General features: G+C 44.1%; 1 protein-coding gene across 3 annotated transcripts in view; it reads right to left on the bottom strand.

Moving 5' to 3' along the window:
• Positions 1-3,737: 3,737 nt before the first annotated feature.
• The window catches only part of LOC106593536 (WASH complex subunit 5), a 49,673-nt gene continuing 32,623 nt past the window's right edge, over positions 3,738-20,787 (bottom strand). For all 3 annotated transcript variants that reach the window (XM_082976010.1, XM_082976009.1, XM_082976011.1), the window contains exons 18-29: positions 18,935-19,036; positions 18,298-18,477; positions 15,973-16,097; positions 15,391-15,553; positions 14,896-14,998; positions 13,568-13,647; positions 11,519-11,622; positions 10,651-10,780; positions 9,894-9,990; positions 5,657-5,810; positions 4,641-4,728; positions 3,738-4,348 (exon numbers count right to left, since the gene is read on the bottom strand). In XM_082976010.1, coding sequence (XP_082832136.1) covers positions 4,292-4,348; positions 4,641-4,728; positions 5,657-5,810; positions 9,894-9,990; positions 10,651-10,780; positions 11,519-11,622; positions 13,568-13,647; positions 14,896-14,998; positions 15,391-15,553; positions 15,973-16,097; positions 18,298-18,477; positions 18,935-19,036 — 1,383 coding nt within the window. In that variant the 3' untranslated portion in view covers positions 3,738-4,291. The remainder of the gene's footprint in view (positions 4,349-4,640; positions 4,729-5,656; positions 5,811-9,893; positions 9,991-10,650; positions 10,781-11,518; positions 11,623-13,567; positions 13,648-14,895; positions 14,999-15,390; positions 15,554-15,972; positions 16,098-18,297; positions 18,478-18,934; positions 19,037-20,787) is intronic.

The following is a 20,787-nucleotide window of genomic DNA, read 5'->3' as shown; positions in this document are numbered from 1 at the left end:
ACGGGGTACTGAATAACAAACAAACAGACAAAAACGTTTCAGGAAAGCGGGGAAAACGATATCATACAAAATAAAAAACGTCAACTAAAAAAACCATATATATTTATTAATTATACTTATTCAATCACAGTCCACTCCAAAATACTTCCCTGGACAGGCTCAGGGGCCTGTGATGGGCTACGTTAACCGATGTGATCTAATCTCAAGGCCATCCTTCCAATTCTCAACTCATAATGTGTCATTAAGATGAGGAATATAACTTCTAGAAATTGTATATCTATACATAATGTGTAATTAAGATGAGGAATATGACTTCTAGAAATGGTATATCTATACATAATGTATCATTAAGATGAGGGATATAACTTCTAGAAATGGTATATCTATACATAATGAGGAATATAACTTCTAGAAATTGTATATCTATACATAATGTATCGTTAAAATGAGGAATATAACTTCTAGAAATGGTATATCTATACATAATGTGTCGTTACTGTTGCATTCGATTTTTTATTATTATATATTTATTTATTTATTTAACCTTTATTTAACTAGGCAAGTCAGTTACGAACAAATTCTTATTTACAATGACGGCCTACCGGGGAACAGTGGGTTAACTGCCTTGTTCAGGGGCAGAACGACAGATTTTTACCTTGGTGCTGGATCGAATCCCCGAGCTGACCTTTCGGTTACTGGCCCAACGCTCTAACCACTAGGTTACCTGCCACCCCAGAATGTATCTAAATATAACATACATTTTGCTGTGATGTGGCTGGCAATGGATTGATTTAAAGAAAGAGAGCGCAAACTCCATACATGATGCACATTCTAAAATGATTCATAACAATAAAGAGCAATATTCATCAATGTTGCTGGAATTAAGGGGTGCAGTGATATCCAGAAAGTGTCAGGCAAGTCCTCCCACTCTTTCTCTACACACCGCTGCACCATGGTTAGCAATCAGCCATGTCACAGAATGTGTAGCAGCAGGTTCATTGCTATCAGCCTGGACTTAGTGTAAGCTCTCTGTCGGAGGAGAGAGAGAAGCAGAGAGAGAGAGAGAAGCAGAGAGAGAGAGAGAGAAGCAGAGAGAGAGAAGCAGAGAGTGAGAGAGAAGCAGAGAGAGAGAGAGAGAAGCAGAGAGAGAGAGAGAGAAGCAGAGAGAGAGAGAAGCAGAGAGAGAGAGAGAGAGAACCTTGACAAAGTACAGGCTCAGTGAGCACAGCCTTGCCATTGAGAAGGGTAGACACAGGAAAACCTGGCTCCCTGTAGAGGAAAGGCTGTGCAACCACTGCACAACAGCAGAACCTGAGACAGAGCTGCATTTCCTGACAAAATGTCAAAAATATAAAACAATTAGAGTGTCATTTCCCCAAATTTGAAACCCTTATTCAAGGTTTCAAAGACCTCTCTGATGAGAGTAGGCTACCCGTCCTGTTGGGGGAGGACGCAGAGAGCTGTGGGTTGGCAGCGCACTACATTGCTGCCTGCCATAAGATGAGGGACATCGTCTGACAGACCAATCAACCTGCACATGTCCTCTACTGTATGCTTATTGTTATTGTTGAATGTATGGTTATTTTAACCCTTGGTTACTGTTGTTACTGTTGTCCCGTTGACAATTTTGATTCTCATTTTTGATTCTCACATTGCTACGTCATGCCAATAAAGCAAATTGAGAGAGAGAGAGAGAGAGAGAGAGAGAGAGAGAGAGAGAGAGAGAGAGAGAGAGAGAGAGAGAGAGAGGGAGGATGGGAGCATGTGAGAGGAGAGCAAGAAAGGACGGGAGCATGAGATGAGAGAGAGGATGGGAGCATGATAGGCAGAGAGGATGGGAGCATGAGAGAGGATGGGAGCATGAGAGAGGATGGGAGCATGAGAGAGGATGGGAGAATGAGAGAGGCAGAGAGAGGATAGGAGCATGAGAGGAGAGAGAGAGGATGGGAGCATGAGAGAGGATGGGAGCATGAGAGGCAGAGAGAGGATGGGAGCATGAGAGAGGATGGGAGCATGAGAGGCAGAGAGAGGATGGGAGCATGAGAGAGGATGGGAGCATGAGAGGCAGAGAGAGGATGGGAGCATGAGAGAGGATGGGAGCATGAGAGGCAGAGTGAGGATGGGAGCATGAGAGGCAGAGAGAGGATGGGAGCATGAGAGAGGATGGGAGCATGAGAGGCAGAGAGAGCATGAGAGGCAGAGAGAGGATGGGAGCATGAGAGGCAGAGAGAGGATGGGAGCATGAGAGGCAGAGAGGATGGGAGCATGAGAGAGGATGGGAGCATGAGAGGCAGAGAGAGGATGGGAGCAGGAGAGAGGATGGGAGCATGAGAGGCAGAGAGAGGTTAGGAGCATGAGAGAGGATGGGAGCATGAGAGAGGCAGAGAGAGGACGGGAGCGTGAGAGAGGCAGAGAGAGAGATCAGTGTGTGCAGGTGCAGAGAAACACAGCTCTGGCTGGCAGGTCATTCTAAACTATCTCTGCTGTCAGTACATATTAAGGGGAGGAAGCTATTATACCTGAAGCAGTCGCTGTTCAGTCAGACAGTCGCTGTTCAGTCAGACAGTCGCTGTTCAGTCAGACAGATTATACAGAGTATCACACCAGCTATAGTATGATTAGGAATCTATTAGGATCCACATTATATGATGTAGCAATGTGGTGCCCGGCGGCACAGTTTATGATGTGGCACGCAACCATTGGTCGTGTTCCTCTGCTTAGACGTTGCAGACGCACGCCAGATCTTACAACGCCTGGATAGGTAGTTAACCTATCAGCTAACCACATCATCTGATACCTGGATAGGTAGTTAACATATCAGCTAACCACATCATCTGATACCTGGATAGGTAGTTAACATATCAGCTAACCACATTATCTGATACCTGGATAGGTAGTTAACATATCAGCTAACCACATCATCTGATACCTGGATAGGTAGTTAACATATCAGCTAACCACATCATCTGATACCTGGATAGGTAGTTAACATATCAGTACCTGGATAGGTAGTTAACATATCAGCTAACCACATCATCTGATACCTGGATAGGTAGTTAACATATCAGCTAACCACATCATCTGATACCTGGATAGGTAGTTAACGTAGCAGCTAACCCACATCATCTGATACCTGGATAGGTAGTTAACCATATCATCTGATACCTGGATAGGTAGTTAACATATCAGCTAACCACATCAGCTGATACCTGGATAGGTAGTTAACATATCAGCTAACCACATCATCTGATACCTAGATAGGTAGTTAACCACATCATCTGATACCTGGATAGGTAGTTAACGTAGCAGCTAACCACATCATCTGATACCTGGAAAGGTAGTTAACATATCATCTGATACCTGGATAGGTAGTTAACATATCAGCTAACCACATCATCTGATACCTGGATAGGTAGTTAACATATCAGCTAACCACATCATCTGATACCTGGATAGGTAGTTAACATATCAGCTAACCACATCATCTGATATAGTCATCTTGTGCCCGGCGGCTCAGTCTATGACGTGGCACGCAACCATTGGTCAATGCAACACCTGCTCATGTCGTCCGGCAGGATCTGGACCAATGAATCCAGTCTCATTGAGGAAGGAGGAAGTCCAGCCAGACATTCCTTCAAAATAAAAGACACCCAAACTACTGTAAATTGCTTGGATTTTAAAATGTTTTTAAAAAGTTCTGTTATATGAAATAAAAAAGAAATTAAAAATCAAGAAAATGATATATCATTAGATTTATTCAAAGCCTCTTTTGTATTTAATTTATGACATATTACCACAGTGACATTATACCAAGGTTGGCAACAAATGATGTTATTAAAAACCATTAAGCTATTTACAGTGTTACTAAAGAATTAGCACATTAAAGGTCATTACGTAAGGAAGAGCTTTAATTAAAGTCAAAATGAATGAATCAACAGAAAGTTAAAGGAAGAGGCCTTTATCCAGATCTTCACAGGACCGTCCTGAACTCGAGGTCTTTATCCAGATCTTCACAGGACTGTCCTGAACTCGAGTCCTTTATCCAGATCTTCACAGGACTGTCCTGAACTCGAGTCCTTTATCCAGATCTTCACAGGACCATCCTGAACTCGAGTCCTTTATCCAGATCTTCACAGGACCATCCTGAACTCGAGTCCTTTATCCAGATCTTCACAGGACTGTCCTGAACTCGAGGCCTTTATCCAGATCTTCACAGGACTGTCCTGAACTCGAGTCCTTTATCCAGATCTTCACAGGACCATCCTGAACTCGAGGTCCTTTATCCAGATCTTCACAGGACTGTCCTGAACTCGTCGAAGATGAAACTTGGCACATGGGCCTCGGCCACCTTTAAAAAACAGAAAAACAACACGATTATTATATGTATGTAAAATGTAATATTCCAGATAAATATCTATAGTATTTTCTTTCCCCCATGGGTGTTGTTGCTAATCCTGATCCTAATCTAATCCTAATCCAATCCTAATCCAATCCTAATCTAATCCAATCCTAATCTAATCCTAATCTAATCCAATCCCTAATCCAATCCTAATCCAACCATCTAATCCAATCCCTCCAATCTAATCCTAATCCAATCCTAATCCAATCCTAATCCAATCATAATCCAATCCTAATGCTACCTTGCGAGGCAGTTTGGTGTAGCGTACGTAATCCTCCAGAAACATCAGAGCTCCCACCACATCAGACGGCATGTCCGGGATCTTCTGACTGTAAAATAATGATTTACCCAAAATCTCAATTTCATTGAATTTGAAGCAGAATATAATCCACATATAATAGCACAGTGATCCACAAATGTACTTAATTTTACATTTCAAATTGTATTTATACAGATTAGATCTATGGAGATAACATTTGGGGGGTTTTTTTGCAAGAAAGAGCTGTTTGAAATAGCAGCCTTGGGCAACATTACAACACTAGCACTAAATGTATTATATATAAATACATCTGACTTTACTGTGATATCACTGTCACGTTCTTAAAATTAATGTGTATATGTGAGGTTTTTAAACTGGCAAATAAAAAAATCAATCAATCAATCAATCAATCAAAGGATGGATGGAGGGAGGGAGGGAGGGGAGGGAGGGATAGAGGGATGGAGGGATGGAGGGAGGGAGGGATGGATGGAGGGATGGAGGGAGGGAGGGAGGGAGGGATGGATGGAGGGATGGATGGAGGGAGGGATGGAGGGATGGATGGATGGAGGGGAGGGATGGATGGTGGAGGGAGGGATGGATGGAGGGAGGGATGGAGGGAGGGATAGAGGGATAGAGGGAGGGATGGAGGGAGGGAGGGAGGGAGGGAGGGAGGGAGGGAGGGAGGGAGGGAGGGAGGGAGGGAGGGATGGATGAGTGGATGGATGGATGGAGGGATGGAGTGGATGGATGGATGGATGGATGGATGGATGGATGGAGGGATGGATGAGTGGATGGATGGAGGGGAGGGTGGATGAGTGGATGGATGGATGGATGATGGAGGGATGGATGAAGGGATGGATGAAGGGATGGATGGATGGATGGATGGATGGAGGGATGGATGGATGGATGGATGGATGGATGGAGGGATGGAGGGATGGATGGATGGATGGATGGAGGGATGGACGGATGGATGGATGGATGGAGGGATGGACATGTACCTGGTGCACTGTTCCATGACAGAGCGTATGAATTGCCCAATGAGAGCCAGGAACTGCTCTGTGTATCTGGAGTGGAACTGCTTGAGCAGAGTGAGCAGGCCCAGAACCAGAGGAGACCAGTCGACCGGGTCGGTGGCTTTCCTGCACGTCATCCCTGGACAAATAGGAGAACAGCCAATCACGTGGTGGACGCACTCAACATGGGTCAGGACCAGCCAATCACATGGTGGACGCACTCAACATGGGGTCAGGACCAGCCAATCACATGGTGGACGCACTCAACATGGGGTCAGGACCAGCCAATCACATGGTGGACGCACTCAACATGGGGTCAGGACCAGCCAATCACATGGTGGACGCACTCAACATGGGGTCAGGACCAGCCAATCACATGGTGGACACATTCAACATGGGGTCAGGACCAGCCATTCACATGGTGGACACACTCAACATGGGGTCAGGACCAGCCAATCACATGGTGGACGCACTCAACATGGGGTCAGGACCAGCCAATCACATGGTGGACACATTCAACATGGGGTCAGGACCAGCCATTCACATGGTGGACACACTCAACATGGGGTCAGGACCAGCCAATCACATGGTGGACACATTCAACATGGGGTCAGGACCAGCCAATCACATGGTGGACGCATTCGACATGGGGTCAGGACCAGCCAATCACATGGTGGACGCACTCAACATGGGGTCAGGACCAGCCAATCATATGGTGGACACACTAAACATGGGGTCAGGACCAGCCAATCACATGGTGGACACATTCAACATGGGGTCAGGACCAACCAATCACATGGTGGACACATTCAACATGGGGTCAGGACCAGCCAATCACATGGTGGACGCACTCAACATGGGGTCAGGACCAGCCAATCACATGGTGGACGCACTCAACATGGGGTCAGGACCAGCCAATCACATGGTGGACGCACTCAACATGGGGTCAGGACCAGCCAATCACATGGTGGACACATTCCACATGGGGTCAGGACCAGCCAATCACATGGTGGACGCACTCAACATGGGGTCAGGACCAGCCAATCACATGGTGGACGCACTCAACATGGGGTCAGGACCAGCCAATCACATGGTGGACGCACTCAACATGGGGTCAGGACCAGCCAATCACATGGTGGACACACTCAACATGGGGTCAGGACCAGCCAATCACATGGTGGACACACTCAACATGGGGTCAGGACCAGCCAATCACATGGTGGACACACTCAACATGGGGTCAGGACCAGCCAATCACATGGTGGACACACTCAACATGGGGTCAGGACCAGATATTACTTTTTTTTGTTAATTACATTTTTTGGGGGATTACTTATTTATATATTTTTTTACTGACGGATAAAATCAAATCAAGAGAGCAGAACATATGAAAGCATTACGCAACACTTATCCCCAATGTGGTCCTACATGGACAATTCAGACAGGAAGATGAATGAAAACACATCACCATGGTAACCGTTCCCCCTGGTTGTTCTGGAGAGGATGTGTCTCATTGGTCGCCTTTACACAGGCACTCATTGGTCGCCTTTACACAGGCACCCAGTAGCGTTGCAGTTCTTGACAAACCGGTGTTCCTGGCACTAGAGGTCTGCGCAGGACTGACTTCTTCATCCCTACTACCCTACCACCATACCATCAGGACCCAGGGGAACCCAGCCCTCTACCTGGTACCTACTACCATCAGGACCCAGGGGAACCCAGCCCTCTACCTGGTACCTACTACCATCAGGACCCAGGGGAACCCAGCCCTCTACCTGGTACCTACTACCATCAGGACCCAGGGGAACCCAGCCCTCTACCTGGTACCTACTACCATCAGGACCCAGGGGAACCCAGCCCTCTACCTGGTACCTACTACCATCAGGACCCAGGGGAACCCAGCCCTCTACCTGGTACCTACTACCATCAGGACCCAGGGGAACCCAGCCCTCTACCTGGTACCTACTACCATACCATCAGGACCCAGGGAACCCAGCCCTCTACCTGGTACCTACTACCATCAGGACCCAGGGAACCCAGCCCTCTACCTGGTACCTACTACCATCAGGACCCAGGGGAACCCAGCCCTCTACCTGGTACCTACTACCATCAGGACCCAGGGGAACCCAGCCCTCTACCTGGTACCTACTACCATCAGGACCCAGGGGAACCCAGCCCTCTACCTGGTACCTACTACCATACCATCAGGACCCAGGGAACCCAGCCCTCTACCTGGTACCAACTACCATCAGGACCCAGGGGAACCCAGCCCTCTACCTGGTACCTACTACCATCAGGACCCAGGGGAACCCAGCCCTCTACCTGGTACCTACTACCATACAATCAGGACCCAGGGGAACCCAGCCCTCTACCTGGTACCTACTACCATCAGGACCCAGGGGAACCCAGCCCTCTACCTGGTACCTACTACCATCAGGACCCAGGGGAACCCAGCCCTCTACCTGGTACCTACTACCATCAGGACCCAGGGGAACCCAGCCCTCTACCTGGTACCTACTACCATCAGGACCCAGGGGAACCCAGCCCTCTACCTGGTACCTACTACCATCAGGACCCAGGGGAACCCAGCCCTCTACCTGGTACCTACTACCATCAGGACCCAGGGGAACCCAGCCCTCTACCTGGTACCTACTACCATCAGGACCCAGGGGAACCCAGCCCTCTACCTGGTACCTACTACCATCAGGACCCAGGGGAACCCAGCCCTCTACCTGGTACCTACTACCATCAGGACCCAGAGGAACCCAGCCCTCTACCTGGTACCTACTACCATCAGGACCCAGGGGAACCCAGCCCTCTACCTGGTACCTACTACCATCAGGACCCAGGGGAACCCAGCCCTCTACCTGGTACCTACTACCATCAGGACCCAGGGGAACCCAGCCCTCTACCTGGTACCTACTACCATCAGGACCCAGGGGAACCCAGCCCTCTACCTGGTACCTACTACCATCAGGACCCAGGGGAACCCAGCCCTCTACCTGGTACCTACTACCATCAGGACCCAGGGGAACCCAGCCCTCTACCTGGTACCTACTACCATCAGGACCCAGGGGAACCCAGCCCTCTACCTGGTACCTACTACCATCAGGACCCAGAGGAACCCAGCCCTCTACCTGGTACCTACTACCATCAGGACCCAGGGGAACCCAGCCCTCTACCTGGTACCTACTACCATACCATCTTCAAAGGTTCTTAAATCTTTTGTCTTGCCCGTTCACCCTCTGAATGGCAGACATACACAATCCATGTCTCAATTGTTTCAAGGCTTAAAAATCCTTCTTTAACTCGTCTCCTCCCCTTCATCTACACTGATTGAAGTGAATTTAACAAGTGACATCAATAAGGGATCATACCTTTCACATGGAAAGAGCAGGTGTCCTTAATGTTTTGTATACTCAGTGTATATGTCATATGATGGTGAAAAATTGAATTTCCCCTGTGAGTATCAATAAAGTTGCTTGAAACTCACCTTGATTTCCCGTGAGTACCGTAATTTCCGGACTATAAGCCGCAACTTTTTTTCCCATGCTTTGAACAATGACGCGGCTAATATATGGATTTTTCCCGCTTTCAATTTTTTTTCTCTCCAAAAAAAACACATTCTGTGACGTGCTCAGTTTTTTGGCGGCATGAAGCTTTCATTAGACCAATGAAATTGCCGAACGGGTTAAGGTCAAACAACTTTGTTTAGATTAAATCGAGCGCTCTCAAACTTCCCATCATTGTGATTACGGTAGTCATTTTGTCACCCTCATCATGGCAAAGACACGGAGAAATGCATATGATGCCGCTTTCAAGTTGAAGGCGATTGATCTGGCTGTTGGAAAAGGAAATAGAGCTGCTGCACGGGAGCTTGGTCTTAATGAGTCGATGATAAGACGTTTGAAACAGCATCGTGAGGAATTGACTCAGTGCAAAAAGACAACTAAAGCTTACTGCTAATTTTGTATTTTTTGTTACAAGCCGTGTTTCGTTAAAGCCTGTGTAAAGTTCATTTGTTTCAATGTACCGGTAGGCACCTGCGGCTTATAGACATGTGCGGCTTATTTATGTTCAAAATAATAATTTTCAAAAAATTCAGTGGGTGCGGCTTATATTCAGGTGCGCTTAATAGTCCGGAAATTACGGTATCAATAAAGTTGATTCAAACTCACCTTGATTTCCCCTGTCAGTATCAATAATGTTGACTGAAACTCACCTTGGTTTTTGCTGTACTGCAGTTTAGGCAGCTGAGCGATGATGAAGAGGAAGTTGACGATAGGAAAGTAAGGCAGGCGCTTGGTTGTAATGTAGATCTACAACATATAGAACAGGTGAAGTAAGGGAGGTGCTGGGTTGTAATGTAGATCTACAACATATAGAACAGCTGATGTAAGGGAGGTGCTGGGTTGTAATGTAGATCTACAACATATAGTATTAATAGTAGTGGTAGTAGTATTAACAGTAGTAGTAGTAGTATTAATAGTAGTAGTAGCAGTAGTATTAACAGTAGTAGCAGCAGTATTAATAGTAGTAGTAGCAGTATTGACAGTAGTAGTAGTAGCAGTATTGACAGTAGTAGTAGTAGTAGTAGTAGTATTAACAGTAGTAGTAGTAGTAGTATTAACAGTAGTAGTAGTAGTAGTAGTATTAACAGTAGTAGTAGTAGTAGTATTAACAGTAGTAGTAGTAGTATTAACAGTAGTAGTAGTAGTATTAGTAGTAGTAGTAGAATTAGTAGTAGTAGTATTAACAGTAGTAGTAGTAGTAGTATTAATAGTAGTAGTAGCAGTATTAATAATAGTAGTAGCAGTATTAACAGTAGTAGTAGCAGTAGTAATAGCAGTAGTAATAGTAGTAGTATTAATAATAGTAGCAGCAGTAGCAGTAGTAGAAATAATAATAGTAGTAGTATTAATAATAGTAGCAGTAATAATAGTAGCAGTAATAATAGTAATAATAATTAGAAGCCAGACCTTGTTGAGTGGGTTGTGAATGCCTGCTGCCTCCAGAGAGGCTGTGATCTCATACAGCAGGTTGTTGTCCTCCTTGGGGTATGGAAGGCTGGGGTCCTGGTAGTGGGCTTCTATATCAGCCAGTAGAGACCTACGGTAGAAACAGCAGACACCTGACTATTCAACACAGCCTTTAAATGACAGATAAAAACTATTATAGCAACATTACTTTACCGGGTTCACACTTTTAGGCCGAGTTTACACACGCAGACAAATTCTGAACTTTTGCCCGATTACTGGTAAAAGAGCTGATCCGATTGGTCAAAAGACCAATTAGTGGTAAAAGAGCTGATCTGATTGGTCAAAAGATCAATTAGTGGTAAAAGAGCTGATCTGATTGGTCAAAAGACCAATTAGTGGTAAAAGAGTTGATCTGATTGGTCATATGATCAATTAGTGGTAAAAGAGCTGATCTGATTGGTCAAAAGATCAATTATTGGTAAAAGAGCTGATCCGATTGGTCAAAAGATCAATTAGTGGTAAAAGAGCTGATCCGATTGGTCAAAATACCAATTAGTTGTAAAAGAGCTGATCCGATTGGTCAAAAGACCAATTAGTAGAAACATGCATGTTAAAATTAAATATGTTCTGACTTTTCCATGTCTAGTGATAAGAAACTCCATGACAACGGCCATCCCTTTCATGACAAGCAACAATCACTCTTCCCCGTTTCAAATGAACAGTAAAACCCTTTACTTTTAAAGCCTGCAAGGTATACCATCTTTTATTAATAATTAAAACATGTACGAGCCTTCATAACGTCTTATAACAAAAGACTTATAACAAAATGTCATGTCTCTCTAACGCATCATCTCAGATGGGCACTGACTTGTTGAGGTTCTCCAGCGCAGCGGCCAGGTGTTTGGAGTCAAACTTGCAGGAGTAGTTCAGCTCGTTGGCGATCTGTTGCCTCAGGATCTGCATCTGACCAACCTGAGGGAAAACAACCCCGTGTCACTTCCATACAGGGATTGAACCCCGCTCTCCCCGGTGGGGAAGGGTATATACACACGCGTCTCTACGTCAAGACTTGAGACCTCCAGAGACTTCTAGAAGATTAGAATTGTTTTTTCCTTCTTCTTCTTCAAGTCACTTTGATCTCCCTTTTTGTCTGTATACCGCAATTCAGCGTTTAGACTGTGAGTGTGTAGAAGACAGCTCAACTTGTAATAAACCTTGGAGGTACAGTTGAAGTGGGAAGTTTACATACACCTTAGCCAAATACATTTAAACTCAGTTTCACACAGTCCCTGACATTTAATCCTAGTAAAAATTCCCTGTCTTAGGTCAGTTAGGATCACCACTTTATTTTAAGAATGTGAAATGTCAGAATAATAGTAGAGAGAATGACTTATTTCAGCTTTTATTTCTTTCATCACATTCCCAGTGGGTTAGAAGTTTACATACAATCAATTAGTATTTGGTAGCATTGCCTTTAAATTGTTTAACTGGGGTCAAACGTTTCGGGTAGCCTTCCACAAGCGTCCCACAAAAAGTTCTTCCTGACAGAGCTGGTGTAACTGAGTCAGGTTTGTAGGCCTCCTTGCTCGCAAACACTTTTTCAGTTCTGCCCACAAATGTTCTATGGGATTGAGGTCAGGGCTTTGTGATGGCCACTCAAATACCTTGACTTTGTTGTCCTTAAGCCATTTTGCCACAACTTTGTAAGTATGCTTGGGGTCATTGTCCATTTGGAAGACCCATTTGCGACCAAGCTTTAACTTCCTGACTGAAGTCTTGAGATTTTGCTTCAATATAGCCACATAATTCTCCTTCCTCATGATCTCATGATGCCATCTATTTTGTGAAGTGCACCAGTCCCTCCTGCAGCAAAGCACCCCCACAACATGATGCTGCCACCCCCGTGCTTCACGGTTGGGATGGTGTTCTTCGGCTTGCAAGCCTCCCCCCTTTTCCTCCAAACATAACGATGGTCATTATGGCCAAACAGTTCTATTTTTGTTTCATCAGACCAGAGACATTTCTCCAAAAAGTACAATCTCTGTCCCCATGTGCAGATGCAAACCGTAGTCTGGCTTTTTTATGGCGGTTTTGGAGCAGTGGCTTCTTCCTTGCTGAGCGGCCTTTCAGGTTATGTTGATATAGGACTCGTTTTACTGTGGATATAGATAGAGTGTCCTGACTCTCTGAGGTCATTAAAGATCCCATGACACTTATTGTAAGAGTAGGGGTGTTAACCCCTGGTGTCCTGGCTAAATTCCCAATCTGGCCTTCATACCGTCACGCCCACCTAATCATCCCCAGCATACAATTGGCTCATTCATCCCCCTCCTCTCCCCTGTAACTATTCCCCAGGTCGCTGCTGTAAATGAGAACATGTTCTCAGTCAACTTACCTGGTAAAATAACGGTAAAATAAAAAATAAAAAAGGTACACCTCCAATTGACTCAAATGATGTCAATTAGCCTATCAGAAGCTTCTAAAGCCATGACATATTTTTCTGGAATTTTCCAAGCTGTTTAAAGGCACAGTCAACTTAGTGTATGTAAACTTCTGACCCACATTGTGTTACAGTGAATTATAAGTGAAATCATCTGTCTGTAAACAATTGTTGGAAAAATTACTTGTGTCATGCACAAAGTAGATGTCCTAACCGACTTGCCAAAACTATAGTTTACTAACAAGAAATTTGTGGAGTGGTTGAAAAACAAGTTTTAATGACTCCAACCTAAGTGTATGTAAACTTCCGACTTCAACTGTACATGTTATTGTGGCCAGTGTGTTAACCCTACAGCAGGTTCTGCACCGTCACCCATCTTAGATTATAGTAATCTAGAGAACGATCACTGAACGAAGAGGTTGTGTAGTTCATAACATTAAGTTGGTATTGCTAAAACAGGTCAACGAAACACAGTACCTTCATGATGGATTCCAAGTACGGACCCCAGATCTTCTGCGTTTTGGCGACAGCGTTGGCGTAGACTTTACTGGCATTTGCTGACAGAAAGAAGACAAAGAAATGCAACAGTGAGTGATGACGGCCTGGACAGTCATAACCAGAGGATAATGTTCCCTGGTCATAATCTCCTGTTCACTGGGAGGATAATGTTCCCTGGTCATAATCTCCTGTTCACTGGGAGGATAATGTTCCCTGGTCATAATCTCCTGTTCACTGGGAGGATAATGTTCCCTGGTCATAATCTCCTGTTCACTGGGAGGATAATGTTCCCTGGTCATAATCTCCTGTTCACTGGGAGGATAATGTTCCCTGGTCATAATCTCCTGTTCACTGGGAGGATAATGTTCCCTGGTCATAATCTCCTGTTCAGTGGGAGGATAATGTTCCCTGGTCATAATCTCCTGTTCACTGGGAGGATAATGTTCCCTGGTCATAATCTCTGGGTCCTGTTCAGTGGGAGGATAATGTTCCCTGGTCATAATCTCCTGTTCAGTGGGAGCCTAATGTTCCCTGGTCATAATCTCCTGTTCACTGGGAGGATAATGTTCCCTGGTCATAATCTCCTGTTCAGTGGGAGGATAATGTTCCCTGGTCATAATCTCCTGTTCACTGGGAGGATAATGTTCCCTGGTCATAATCTCTGGGTCCTGTTCAGTGGGAGGATAATGTTCCCTGGTCATAATCCCCTGTTCAGTGGGAGGATAATGTTCCCTGGTCATAATCTCTGGGTCCTGTTCAGTGGGAGGATAATGTTCCCTGGTCATAATCTCTGGGTCCTGTTCAGTGGGAGGATAATGTTCCCTGTTCAGAATCTCCTGTTCAGTGGGAGGATAATGTTCCCTGGTCATAATCTCCTGTTCACTGGGAGGATAATGTTCCCTGGTCATAATCTCCTGTTCAGTGGGAGGATAATGTTCCCTGGTCATAATCTCCTGTTCAGTGGGAGGATAATGTTCCCTGGTCATAATCTCCTGTTCACTGGGAGGATAATGTTCCCTGGTCATAATCTCTGGGTCCTGTTCAGTGGGAGGATAATGTTCCCTGGTCATAATCTCCTGTTCAGTGGGAGGATAATGTTCCCTGGTCATAATCTCCTGTTCAGTGGGAGGATAATGTTCCCTGGTCATAATCTCCTGTTCACTGGGAGGATAATGTTCCCTGGTCATAATCTCTGGGTCCTGTTCACTTGGCACCAAATGGAAGAAAATGACAATTTTTTTTGGTTTCCACTGCAAAAAGTTGTACACAACCCTGGTAAGAATCCTTCCTGAGCTGTTGATACCTACCCACAATACCTTTGACGGGATTGACAGCGCTCAGCATGGCTTTAAAGACATCCACCATAGCCTTGTCTCTCAGGATGGTCTTCTGAAACACCGACAGGAAGTTCTAACGGAACAAAAAACCTGTCATGTTACGGAACCTTGAGGGGAAGCAATAACAAACCCGGAAACACTTGAATGACTCTAAATGTATTCAAGATTTAAAAACAGGTCAGCCGACTCACACTGCAATATGTGCTTGTTGAATGATAATGACTGGCGTTGTCTCTACAGAAAAGTGAAGCTACGAATGACAGTATCTGTATTAAAACATAACAGCAAACTCATATTGACCTCAATATCATGATTGTTTGAAGTACAAAAAAAATGGGTACAAGCTGGTTAAATAAAAAGGTTAAATAGTTGTTAGGACTGAGGTAGTAAGGTTCCATAGCATCCTAATAGATAGGAGAGTTGTATTCATAGGCTGGCAGGCTGGGTTTCATAATATCATGTGACCTGCAGTTCCTTGACGATCATGAAGCAGAGTAGCCTGTCGAGCCCGTTGAGGCCGAAGGTCCCCAAGGTGTCCTGTATCTCAGAGAACAGACGGTTGTTGGTCACTTCCTGGTGGGTCTTCAGGTCGTACCAGGTGTTCAACTGGTCCATGTAACACGTCACTCTGGGAACACAGGTAACAGGTCAACCGTAGCATTATTAAGACATATTTTCAAAGCACTGAGAAGAGAGTAAACCCAAAACAGACGTGTTAAAAGAACACCAACGCTACCTTCCATAACTAATCTTCAAATAGCCACCCTTTAGCCTTGATGACTGTTGGAAAAGCATTCCAGGTGAAGCTGGTTGAGAGAATGCCAAGAGTGTGCAAAGCTGTCATCAAGGCAAAGGGTGGCTATTAACTTGTTTGGTTACTACATGACTCCATATGTGTAATTTCATCGTTTAAAAAAAAATTATATATATATATATATATTCTACAATGTAGAAAATAGTACAAATAAATACCCTTGAATGAGAAGGCAGTGTACCTATAAGCTAACAGACTGATGCCACCAAGATGACATGGAGAGAGATACCTACTTGGGGTCTGTGATGCGGAGGATCTCTCTACAGAGTCGTCCTATGAAGGTGGCCGACTCATCGACCGAGGGGAACTTGGGGATGGGGATATGAGTCGACTGGTAGACACTCTGCCAATCCTGGATCTAAGAAACACAAAGAGCTAAACATTAGCCGTTTAAATAGTACGTATATCATTTAAACCAGGGCTTTCCCAACCCCGTTTCTGGAGAGCTACTCTCCTGTATGGTTTTCAATCCAACGCCCAGTTGTAACTAACCTGATTCAACCAGCTAATATATACTGTTTATAGCCTCTCTACTCTATATAGCCTCTCTACTGTCCATAGCCTCTCTACTGCGTATAGCCTCTCTAATGTATGCAGCCTCTCTACTGTATATAGCCTCTCTACTGCGTGTAGCCTCTCTAATGTATGCAGCCTCTCTACTGTATATAGCCTCTACTGTGTATAGCCTCTCTACTGCGTATAGCCTCTCTAATGTATGCAGCCTCTCTACTGTATATATCCTCTCTACTGTATATATCCTCTCTACTGTATATATCCTCTCTACTGTATATAGCCTCTACTGTGTATAGCCTCTCTACTGCGTATAGCCTCTCTACTGTATATAGCCTCTCTACTGTATATAGCCTCTCTACTGTATATAACCTCTCTACTGTATATAGCCTCGCTACTGTATATAGCCTCTACTGTATATAGCCTCTCTACTGTATATATCCTCTCTACTGTATATATCCTCTCTACTCTATATAGCCTCTCTACTGCGTGTAGCCTCGCTACTGTATATAGCCTCTCTACTGTATATAGCCTCTCTACTGTATATAGCCTCTCTACTGTATATAGCCTCTACTGTATGCAGCCTCTCTACTGTTTATAGCCTCTCTACTGTATATAGCCTCGCTACTGTATATAGCCTCTCTACTGTATATAGCCTCTCTACTGTATATATCCTCTCTACTGTATATATCCTCTCTACTGTATATAGCCTCTCTACTGTATATAACCTCTCTACTGTATATAGCATCTCTACTGTATATAGCCTCTCTACTGTGTATAGCCTCTCTACTGTATATAACCTCTCTACTGTGTATAGCCTCTCTACTGTATATATCCTCTCTACTGTGTATAGCCTCTCTACTGTATATAGCCTCTCTACTGTATATAACCTCTACTGTATATATCCTCTCTACTGTGTATAGCCTCTCTACTGTATATAACCTCTACTGTATATAGCCTCTCTACTGTATATAACCTCTCTACTGTATATAGCCTCTCTACTGTATATAGCCTCTCTACTGTATATAACCTCTCTACTGTATATAGCTTCTCTACTGTATATAGCCTCTCTACTGTATATAACCTCTCTACTGTATATAGCCTCTCTACTGTATATAGCCTCTCTACTGTATATAACCTCTCTACTGTATATAACCTCTCTACTGTATATAACCTCTCTACTGTATATAACCTCTCTACTGTATATAGCCTCTCTACTGTGTATAGCCTCTCTACTGTATATAACCTCTACTGTATATATCCTCTCTACTGTGTATAGCCTCTCTACTGTATATAACCTCTCTACTGTATATAGCCTCTCTACTGTATATAGCCTCTCTACTGTATATAACCTCTACTGTATATATCCTCTCTACTGTGTATAGCCTCTCTACTGTATATAACCTCTACTGTATATATCCTCTCTACTGTGTATAGCCTCTCTACTGTATATAACCTCTACTGTATATAGCCTCTCTACTGTATATAACCTCTCTACTGTATATAGCCTCTCTACTGTATATAGCCTCTCTACTGTATATAGTCTCTCTACTGTATATAGCCTCTCTACTGTATATAGCCTCTCTACTGTATATAGCCTCTCTACTGTATATAGTCTCTCTACTGTATATAGCCTCTACTGTATATAACCTCTACTGTATATATCCTCTCTACTGTATATAACCTCTCTACTGTATTTATCCTCTCTACTGTGTATATCCTGTCTTTTTACTGTTGTTTTATTTCTTTACCTACCTATTGTTCACCTAATACCTTTTTTGCACTGTTGGTTAGAGCCTGTCAGTAAACATTTCACTGTATTCGGCGCACGTGACAAATAAACTTTGATTTAATTAGTAGACGGGAGGCTTGGACCTTCTCCTCCAATACGATTGAGAACGAGGCGAGGAATGTAATGTTTCCTCGTTCGTTTTGGATGATGTTTTAATGTTTAAAGGAATCAACCAGACCAACTGAGAAAGAGCCATGTGACTATATATATATATATATATATATATATATATATATAAATAAATAAAAGGTCCAACCTTGGTGCGCAGGAAACTGTTGCATTCCTGCTCCACGTTGTAGTTGATGATACGAGAGACTTCCTCCTGCCAGATCTTCAGGCCGTAGATGGAGACGTAATCCTGGATGTACTCAAAGGACCGGTAGAAGCCATCCATGGTGGCTGCCATCTCCTTCAGCTTCAGCATCAACTCACTGGTCTGACCAGGTGTGAGATTGAAATTTACCACGATTCATATTCTGTAACACTTCATTTCTTTTTTACATTTTCAAGTTAGCAGACAAGTTTGTTTTGTATTCTGTCATGAATAAAACCTGAACAAACTTAGAAAGTTTTGAAAGTGACGGTTAACATTGTGCTGAATGGTACTGAGGATATATTTATAAATGTAACTTATTTAACTAGGCAAGTCAGTTAAGAAACAATTCTTATTTACAATGGACGGCCTACCCCCGGCCAAACCCGGACGACGCTGGGTCAATTGTGCGCCACCCTATGGGACTCCCAATCACGGCCGGGATGTGATACAGCCTGGAATCGAACCAGGGACTGTAGTGACTCCTCTAGCACTGAGATGCAGTGCCTTAGACCGCTGCGCCACTCGGGAGCCCCACGGAACGGTTGATATTGTGCTGTGTCATGGTCAGATATCTCACCTTAGCCTTGGGGTTAAAGATAAGTCCTTTGTGTAGAGCGTAGGCTACTCTTCTCACCAACTCCTTCCTGATACCATCTTCCAGGAGCTGCTTGGGATCCACCTGAAGAGACGCCATGAAAAAGGTAAGACTTATGCATTTAGACACATTTTCTCAATTATAAAAATATATATTTTTATTTTATTTAACTTTTATTTAAAACGAGGCAAGTCAGTTAAGAACAAATTCTTATTTTACAATGACGACCACCATGACGAACAGTGGGTTAACTGCCTTGTTGATAAAGGAATTTATATGTTTAAAGTAATGACTAAAGAATTCCACCCTGAAACGTATTTAACGGTGTGAAATGTATTAGAATTATAAGACTATAATCCAATAATGTGTGTGAGACAAGTTAAGGGTGAGAAAGGTATGGTTGAGAAAACAAAGGACAACTGAACTACACATGACCTGGTTGTAACTCTGAAAACTGACAACAGGAAGGAGGGCCTTTCCAAGGCCCCTCTAATCTAGGGAGGAGAGAAACGGCTAGAAACTGCCAGGCTGGTACAAAAGTGATAAACTGTGTGTGTGTGTGTGTGTGTGTAGGTGGGAGTTATAAAATGACTGTGTTTGCATTTTTTGACTTCAGAGCTCTCGTGAATAAAGAACAATGAACCATTTGGAGAATCTGAGACTTAGCCTAATTATTATTAAATCCCAGGGTCTTATAAACCTCGGGGGATTGGTCAAAGCTTAAATTACTGTTTAGTTATCGTCACTGGGATTGAACATTCTCGTGACGCTTGTTCAGGGGCAGAACGACAGATTGTTTTACCTTGTTCAGGGGCAGAACGACAGATTGTTTTACCTTGTTCAGGGGCAGAACGACAGATTGTTATACCTTGTTCAGGGGCAGAACGACAGATTGTTTTACCTTGTTCAGGGGCAGAACGACAGATTGTTTTACCTTGTTCAGGGGCAGAACGACAGATTGTTTTACCTTGTTCAGGGGCAGAACGACAGATTGTTTTACCTTGTTCAGGGGCAGAACGACAGATTGTTTTACCTTGTTCAGGGGCAGAACGACAGATTGTTTTACCTTGTTCAGGGGCAGAACGACAGATTGTTTTACCTTGTTCAGGGGCAGAACGACAGATTGTTTTACCTTGTTCAGGGGCAGAACGACAGATTGTTTTACCTTGTTCAGGGGCAGAACGACAGATTGTTATACCTTGTTCAGGGGCAGAACGACAGATTGTTATACCTTGTTCAGGGGCAGAACGACAGATTGTTTTACCTTGTTCAGGGGCAGAACGACAGATTGTTATACCTTGTTCAGGGGCAGAACGACAGATTGTTATACCTTGTTCAGGGGCAGAACGACAGATTGTTTTACCTTGTTCAGGGACAGAACGACAGATTGTTTTACCTTGTTCAGGGGCAGAACGACAGATTGTTTTACCTTGTTCAGGGGCAGAACGACAGATTGTTTTACCTTGTTCAGGGGCAGAACGACAGATTGTTATACCTTGTTCAGGGGCAGAACGACAGATTGTTATACCTTGTTCAGGGGCAGAACGACAGATTGTTATACCTTGTTCAGGGGCAGAACGACAGATTGTTTTACCTTGTTCAGGGGCAGAACGACAGATTGTTATACCTTGTTCAGGGGCAGAACGACAGATTGTTTTACCTTGTTCAGGGGCAGAACGACAGATTGTTTTACCTTGTTCAGGGGCAGAACGACAGATTGTTATACCTTGTTCAGGGGCAGAACGACAGATTGTTTTACCTTGTTCAGGGGCAGAACGACAGATTGTTTTACCTTGTTCAGGGGCAGAACGACAGATTGTTTTACCTTGTTCAGG

The sequence above is a fragment of the Salmo salar genome, chromosome 05 (assembly GCF_965601325.2).
Source record: "Salmo salar chromosome 05, fSalSal1, whole genome shotgun sequence".
NCBI classification, from domain to species: Eukaryota; Metazoa; Chordata; class Actinopteri; order Salmoniformes; family Salmonidae; genus Salmo; species Salmo salar.
The sequence above is the reverse complement of the archived record's forward strand: the minus strand, read 5'-3'. Positions and strand labels throughout refer to the sequence as shown.